Raw genomic sequence first — 8797 nt, 5'->3', positions numbered from 1 at the left:
TTTCTTTCCTTCAAATAATGTTGACTTTCATTGAACAAACAAAGAGACAAAAGAGAGAACACAGACCTTTAGTCATTCCACTGAAGGTCATGTGTTTGGAGTATATGGCATGTTACCCTTTGACCCACCTGCCCCCATCCCCAATGGGTACAGTACTGTATGTGCATATAAGTAAAGATTTACTAAAAACAAAACAAAAAAATCACAGTCTCTGATTAATTCATCTTTTGTACATTCATTAGAAGCTACAGCACTTCTGAGGGTCACGTTTGACCAAGAAATGGGATGATCAACAAGACATGTTGGCTTGTATGTTCTGGCAAGCTAGCGCTGCATCACCTTCCATAAAATGGACCATCATCGACTTTTCAACAGTTCCAGACCTTTGAGTTTTCTGATCACGCTGCCTGGCGAAATAACCTCAGAGATACTCTGAGCGGCTGCCGTTTTGTCTTTCCCAAACTCTTTAGAGAACAAGCAGCAAGTCACTTCAACAGTGATTGGATTGTAAACAACACAGAACCACAGTACAGTGGCCCCACGACAAAGGGTTCTTTTTAAGCAATCATCGTCCCCTCTAAATGAACTCCAAACCTTCGTATTTCACATCCCCTATTTTGGTTTCGGGCAAGAGGATGCGTCCGTCTAGCGTGAAGGCCATGATGTACGTGGCGATCGTTCCGGCGTCCTCCTCCGACTTGAGCGCCAGGATGATCTGATCGTCCGTGTTGGGGACGAACTTGAAGGAGGAGAATCCGTGGGTGGGGCTTAGCGGCCCCACGTGGCTCATGGTGATGTCGCTGAAGTCTGGCGAGCAGCTGAGGACCAGGTTTGTGGCGCGCCGCTCGTCCGCCGTCTCCTCGTAGCGTTCTGTGCTGGCGCGGCGGGGGAGGAAGAACCAGCGCTGCAGGGTGTCGCTCCAAGCTGCCGACTCGTGTATGAGGTAACCTAAAGGCGGGAGAGAGTGATATGAGAAGATGTATGGCAAAAAATTCCTCCGCTGTATACAAATCAGCATTATAGCCTGTAATACATGAAGATCTCTACTGGATAATGTTAGCTCTGAGAGAGTGTGTGTGTATTTTTTTTATTTTTGGCTTTTATGCCTTTATTTGATACTGACAGGAAATGGGGGGAGAGATGGGGAGTGACATGCAGCAACGGTCGTCCGGATCGGGAATCAAACCGGCGACGCCGTCAGGCATCAATGCCAATGTGGCAATGCCTATGTGGTATGCGCCTGGACCAGTAGGCCAGCGGGCACCCTGTGTGTGTGTGTATTCTGATTGGCTGCTATGTATGTAAGGGAATGTACATTTCTCATCACCTGCCAAAATGTATAAGCACTCTTATGTTTGAACTGCCATGTTCATGTGCAAAAATGAAAATGATGCCTATTTAGGATGTTACAGCCATTACACCCGATTTTGTTGTTGTTGATGAGGTACCAACGTCTTAAGGATGCTATTATACAGCTGGGTTACAAATGTAAACTGCTTGTGTTCATATGGGGAGGCATTGGCAAAATTCTGTTTAGTGTCTGTGATAATAAGTCAGGCAACATATTTGGAGGAGGCGATGCTTCCTGTATCTGTTATCTTTCTGTATCCTTTAACAGTTATTGTTGAGTTTCCCAAGTTTCTGCATCTACTACTGTTTGTGTTCAAGAATGTGTTGGTAAATGTGACCACAAAAAAAAGATGTTAAATGTGTGTTGTGTGTGTGTGTGTGTGTGTGTGTGTGTGTGTGTGTGTGTGTGTGTGTTTGTGTGAGTGTGTGTGAGAGAGAGAGATAAGCAATTGTTGTTGACAGTATAGGTAGGTTTGCGCCCTCACCAGGTGGTTCGATCCCTGCAGCAGACTTCAGAGATTTGTATCTGGGGACCCAGTTCTCGTGCTGGACGTCCCCTCTATAGCCCACCACTTTCACCCACTCCGGGTTGTTGTTGACAAATTCCCCCGCCGTGGTGGTCCACTCCTTCCCCAGACCGCCGACGTACAGATGCTCATCCTTCACCGCCAGCCACTCTGCTTTGAAACCTACCGGGAGAAAAGTTTCAACATCACCCACGTTTCTACAGGGAACCATTTCAATGTGTGCACTAGGGATGGGACGATATGCGATGTTATCGTTTATCGTGATAAAAACACTCACGATAATCGTATTGTGGAGATTTAATTCATTGTGATATCGTCCTCTGTCATGCACTGGGATCAATTCACCTTTTATTTGCTGAGCTGCATATCCGGTACCACATAAACCCTCTATAATTGGTAAAAGGTACTTATAATATACATACTTTTTTTCACTCTCTATGAAATGTCAAAAAAATGCCGATTTACAAGCTCACAATTCGTGAGCTTGTACATCTGCTATTTTTTGGCAAATATTCCACCCCAGGATAATGGATTTTGATTATCACAATAATATCGCAAATTGCTATTTCTTTGGTTACAATAATCGGGATATGAAACTTTCATATGAAAGAACCTGACATCAAGTTACTTGTGCTTATGGATGTTTGTAACTGCGGGGCATCACTGACCTTTGGCCACAGAGCCGTCTCCATCGGTCAGGATGACCCACGGCACGGCCTTGTCGCCGTCGATGTTGTACACGACGCCCGTTCGGTCGTCAACGCTGTAGAGCTTTCCGTTGAACACCACCAGCTCAGAGAGCTCCATGCCCCTCCCCTTCTCCGACAGGTGGCTCTCCAGCAGCACCCTCTCGGCGTCCCACTCCACCGCCACCTTGTCACCGCTCTGGGACACCAGCAGGTAGCCGCGGCGCATGTAGCTGAACCACGTCAGCTTCTTGTCGCTGCGCGAGTTCGTGTCGAGGTCGGCGATGACCCCGATGCGGTAGCGGGTGCCCTGCGGTGTGCGCTCGGGGACGCTGAGCGGGTACGTGTCGTTGTAGCGGGACTCGGCCTGCCTGGGGCCGGGGCGGCCGGGCCTCCAACCCTGCGGGCTGGACGGGCGCGACCGCAGCCCCTGGCCCAGGTGCATGAAGAGCAGGAGCACCAGGACCACGGTCGCCGCCACCGCCACGATGGACCGCCATTTGAGGCGGAAGCGAGGGTCAGTGGTGTTGGCCATGGAAGCCAACATGGGGAGACCACCGACGGAGATGCGCAGAGGGTTCATAGGATCATTCTGCTCCAGTCGAGTGTAGCCTGGAGGAGCAGGCATGGAGGAATGTGCACCAGCAGGAGCTGCAGGCAGGAGAGAGGATGGTTAATAATGACCCAATCTAACTGGGTTTCTTACTTCTTATGTCATTTGAGGGCAGGGCAGGGCAGGGTGACTACTAAGACGCCTCAGGACGACTGGCAAGGTCTGGTAGAGTGGTTCCCCTGACATCACAGTGACATCAGAGCATGATGACATCATGATCAATCATCATAGGGCTGTGTTTGATGTCTACGCTATGTCCCAATGGGGACAGCACCAAGAACTGCAGATTTAGGCGGAATGTGATAGAAACTACCGCAAATAAATGGAAATACAGCTGTAAGAAACTGGGTGACAGCAACTGAAGCAACCCAATACATGTCCCACATAAGACCATAAGAACTATGAAACTCTAACTTCCTTTACTATATTCACTTAGTGGGGCGGCAGTGGCTCAGGAGTAGAGTGGCCGCTTGGCAACCGAAGGTTCCCAGTTCGATCCCACTCTACCCCAGAGTTAGTGTCGAAGTGTCCTTGAGCAAGACGCTGGACCCCTAATTGCTCCCGAAGAACAGGTTGGTGCCTAGCATGGTTTCCTCCACCATCGGTGTGAGTATGAAATGAATGTGTGTGTGAATGGGTGAATCATTATATACAATCATTGTAGAGTGCCTTGGACAAAGGCGCTATATAATTGCATTTCATTTCTTCTTTAGTGTGGCAGTTACATCCAAATGAAATGTCCTTCATATCCTAAAGGCCTAACAGGTTATCTAACCTGCATACCGGCAGTCTGATTGTGTACTCAAATCAACCAACGGGCAAACTGAGCTGAGGGGCAGAATAGACATATTTAGACAGATATTATACAACCTAACGTGCCACGTAGCCACTAGGCTTGTATCGTGTCCATGATTGGGTTGGGACCATGTCAGTAGTCTATAATACCAAATATCAGGACATCTCAAACATAGTCATGGTCAACAGTACATTCAACTGCATGTAACCACGGCATACAAAACCAACTGTATCAGGTGTCTGTTGGACTACAACGTGGCTAGTACCTACCAAGACTCAAATATGAGCATCTAGAGAATCCACAGGCCAACATGTAAAATGCCACTGTCTGCTTTAAAGCCAATACCTGCCAGTTACTGTCAAATCTCAAGCCATTTGTATCCTCCTCAGGCAGTGTATCATAAACATCCATCCAAATACATCAAAATATATATGACTCTATGATCCATCTATGATATTACCAAAGGCACAAATATGTACGTTAAAAACCTTTCATATGTAAAAATCTTTTAAACAATTATATTAATTCTGATCGCCTACAGTAGATATTCATACAGTACCATGAATAGGGTCCACCGACAGCTCCTTCATCCAGGTGATAAGTCAACACTCAAAACATGTGAAATAGGACTTAAAATCCGAGGTAAAACTCATACGACTGACTGTGTGACAGTCCTCCCAGTTACTGTATATTCTTTGAGGTGAACAAAAGCAGGAAGAGGGTGGGAGGTCACACACAGGCATGTCACACTGACACAGGTAATGTACCACGTCGACGTGAAAGGAGGGAGTGGCCCATTCAGTCCCTTTAGAAAGGGACAGTGCCAACAGGTAAAGCAGGAAATACACTACCAAGCTACTGTATCTCAGATATTACTAGCCAGCCCCTAGCCTAGAACCGGATACCAAGAGACAGGAGGCCGCGAACGTGGCAAAGACTCAAATTGACAGGAACGTCATTATCTAGTCTTGTTTATCCTCTTGGATCCATTCTGTTGAATGAACAAATCTATCTCTGATAAATTATATACATACAGACAGAATAGTAAGCTCCCTGCTTATATTTGTTCCATGACGGAACAGAAAGATAGCACTTATCGAACCCGCTCCACTGATATTGTAATGCTCAAGGTTCCTCATGCTAAGCCAGAGCTGGGCAAGGCAGCTTTCTCTGTCAGCGGCCCAACTTCCTGGAATGAGCTTCAAAAGTCTTTAAAAATCAGTTCCTTGCCATAATATGGTCAGTTCAGAGCAATGGTCCTTAACACTTTTGACTGTGATTCCAGCTGTTTTAATAGTTGTCTTGTTTTATGTACGGTACAGTTTAAGTTATTTGATTGTGTAACTGACTGTACTTTGATTCACATTCTGTCAATCTGTAATGAATTTTGATTGTGTATTTATTATTATTAACCTTGGCTAAATTTAAAATGAGGGCTTGCCCCTCAAATGTACTCCTGGCCTGGGTCTAAATAAAGGTGATGATGAGATTAAGTTTAACAGTAAGTCAGTAACTGAAGTCTAATACACAGTAATACATGATCTACTTTGCACCCGAAGGGCCTACACTTGGCTCCATAACCTTGACCTACTAGACCAACTACAGATTCACAACTAAATTCCAATGACCTCTTAATCTAATTCCAACCTCAGGAACTTTACTCCCTGTGGCCCAAACATGGCTGCATTTCTCTGAAAATGAGCAAGAGGAACCCGCCTCTCCTGAAAGGCCCTTTCATAACAGGGCCCCAAGTCAAACAGCAGTCCATTATGGCAGCATCATCAGTGGCCGTGTGCTCTGAGGCAGACCAGCTATCCTCTCCTAAAATACACAGTATCATGAAGCCTGTTGAAACTGAACAAAATGACTGTATTTTAACTTCAGGGTCATTTGTCACATCACAGGTTTACAGGGCAGGCATAAAAGAGCAGGTGACATTATTTGTTGTACAAGCGAGTTACAAAAGGTAAAGAATACAGAAAGAAACGAGGGAAACAAAGTCGAATAACAAGGAGGCACGATGCCAAATATACACTAGGTGCATCCGCATGGTCAAAATAGAAATACAATTAGACAGAAACGCTTCTTGTGCAAGTAGAGAAACATTTGCAGCAGATATAAATAGAGGCAGCAGATATAAATAGAAGCAGATATAGAACTACAGTCTTGCTTTCTTGTGCAGGTGAGAGAATTTTGATGTACTGAATTCCAAATGCAGTGGATCCCAGTACACAACACCCACAACCTATCGTGACTTATAAGGAGAACACAGCAAGAATATTTTTGCTAGGGTCCTCTGAATAATCAGAATCGTGCAGATCAGCTGACACCTACCCCTTCTCCTTCTTTTGCGTTGAACTACTGTCATCTTAAACACCAGTGAAAGTCCAGCTTAGTGCACTCAGTACTGTGCACTCAGTACTGTTCAATTCTACTACAGATTGCACACACAATGCAATCATGACTAAGGGACCGGGTGTTCTAACGTTGGGAGTGAACCTTAAGCATTATGACAGATTGACAAAGTGCAAGTCCAAAGGTGCAAACCATTCAAGCAGTCTAGTGAATAGGCCCCTGTTGTTTACAGTTCGCCCAGAATCCACCAGTAATCTTGGGTGAGCTCAGGTTACTCCCCACAAATGTATAATTAAGCGAACAAGATTCAGGAAATCACAACTGGCTTTTACCTCCTCGGTTTGAAAACCCACAAAGCCAGCAGGCTCAAAAATAAATCCATCAGAAACAAATCTACAGTTGTAATAATGACAACTACACTCCCACATCCACATAGCAGAGCAGCTCCTATGATGCAATGAGCGAGGCCGGGCTCAAGTGCGATCTGTTGACGATAACAGAGGGAGAGAGGTGTTTCTGGGGGATAAATCAGCGACACGCTCTGCACAAAAAAAGGGAAGGATCATCACTCATATTTATTTAAACAAATTGCCGTTTGTTAACACAGGCTGACACTTCTCTCTTTTGTAGGGTTTAATCTGAGAGGATGACAGTGACAGCAGTATAGTTTCTGTTATTATCCCTTAAACCAGGGGCCGGTCTACAAATTATTTCAGGCCAAGGAACCCCTTAGCTGAGAGAGAGAGATGAAGCAGGACCCCCACTACCACTACATATTGGAATCATGTTAAATGTGTGTTTTCAGAAATTTTACCACTTAAACCATCAATACTTTGTCATACTTGTTCTGCTCTTTTTTCCCCCCTGTACACCAAACCTCTTATAGCCGATCTACAAGCTCACATTGTGTCGCAGACTTGTTGAGCTTGTCGATCTGCAATTTTCGGCTTACGTTTCCCCCAGATTAGGAATGAGAGGGTTAAAGTAGTCCCTATCAAAGATTTGGAGCCCTAGGGGTCCCGGACCCCCTGCCTTAAACAACCAGCATAAACACGTGCTCCTGGAAACTCTCCCTGCCTTGTGAACCATCCTCTCCCATCTGAGAACATCTGGGGAGATGGACTTCAAAGGAAAGTGATCACGAAGCACCACGTTAAAAGAGAGAAATGAAGCTCACAGGTGTTCCTTCCAAGACAATAAATAGTTTACTGAGTGCTGTGGGCTGTAGGGTGGGAGGATGCGCGTGGCATTCCTGTAGAAACACTGGGTCATATACGCTAATCACTGATTTACAAATCCTTAAGACATGGGTCTTCAACAGGGGGTCTAGGGAGGCGGTCCTCAGAGTGGGCTACAGGCGGGCTGCCAAATCTTTATGCGATAGGAAATCAAAAATAAACAAATATGTTTTGGGTTAAAATATTAGCCACTTAACCCTGGCAACCCTATTCGGGAGGGACCAACACAAGCTTGAAGAGGAATGGTGTAGAGGGGGAAAAAAGAGCAGACCAAGTACAGAGCCAAAGGTCAAATTATTTCTTAAAGTACACATGAACATGAATCCGACACTGATGGATTAAGCAAGTTTACAAGTCATCTAGTCTATGTACATAGTCTATATCTATGACAAGTTGTAATCTGCAGCCCAATTTTAATTTATGTATAAAGTATGTGGTGGGTGGGGGGGGGGGTCCCTGCTTCATCTCTCTCAGCTAATAAGGGGTCCTTGGCCTGGAAAACGTTGAGGACCCCTGCCCAGTTAGAATGGCAAATTAAATGGTACACGACACGTTCTCTAGAGGCTTTCATGCACAGTAATTAGACTAAAGACCCCTAGTATAACCTATGTTTGATGGTTGTGAGAACTTGTGACGTTGGTCTCTCTCTCTCTCTCTCTCTGTGTCTCTGTCGCTTTCTCTCTCTACATACACACACACTCATTGCTAATCATTAACCAGTAGTACAGCTTTCCGTGTAGCTAAACAGACTGTAATGCTGTCAGAGGAAAGGCAGGGTTTAGAAGTGCCATCACATAATGATGACATTCATCCCAAGCGCAATCTCTCGCCATTTCCAGGTCCACAAAATGAAGTACTTTGATTCGGACTTACTGTAGCTGTTAGCTCTTCATTTTAAACGTCCCATAAAGGAGGTTGGAGTTGGGATAACATTGCGTCTTGCTGGCTTTGCTTCTCTTTGGATCCCCCAGGCAGCCTGCGTTCCGTTCGTTTAGCAGAAAAATGTTGTCACATTACTTCCTGTATGCTGTGATGACGCGCATGTCGCGTACTGCCTGCGCACGGCCTGCGCAGTGTTGCTGCACAGGGATGAGCCCAGTGGTGGAAAAGGTACTACTCAATCAATATTCAATCAATCAATCAATCCAATGCATAATGTCCATTCATTGATGACAAACCACCTAAACCCCATTTTCTAGCTGATTTAAATGTTGATGAATTTAATAGGCTAC

At 45.4% G+C, this 8797-nt stretch overlaps 1 protein-coding gene across 2 annotated transcripts; it reads right to left on the bottom strand.

Moving 5' to 3' along the window:
* On the bottom strand, positions 1-8572 carry cant1a (calcium activated nucleotidase 1a). Of its 2 annotated transcripts, none has more exons than XM_080724177.1 (4): positions 8439-8572; positions 2546-3214; positions 1836-2039; positions 1-948 (listed from the first exon to the last, which is right to left on the bottom strand). In XM_080724177.1, the coding sequence occupies exons 2-4, from the start codon at positions 3189-3191 to the stop codon at positions 578-580; spliced, it is 1221 nt and encodes a 406-aa protein (XP_080580303.1). In that variant the 5' UTR covers positions 3192-3214; positions 8439-8572; the 3' UTR covers positions 1-577. The 2 variants fall into 2 exon arrangements, with proteins under 2 accessions (XP_080580303.1, XP_080580302.1); XM_080724176.1 differs by lacking the exon at positions 8439-8572 and adding an exon at positions 6307-6394.
* Between the last annotated feature and the right edge of the window lie 225 nt (positions 8573-8797).

The sequence above is a fragment of the Nannobrachium achirus genome, assembly GCF_963921795.1.
Source record: "Nannobrachium achirus genome assembly, chromosome: 4".
Lineage (NCBI taxonomy): Eukaryota > Metazoa > Chordata > Actinopteri > Myctophiformes > Myctophidae > Nannobrachium > Nannobrachium achirus.
Note: the sequence above shows the minus strand (reverse complement) of the source record. Positions and strands in the feature narration are given on the sequence as shown.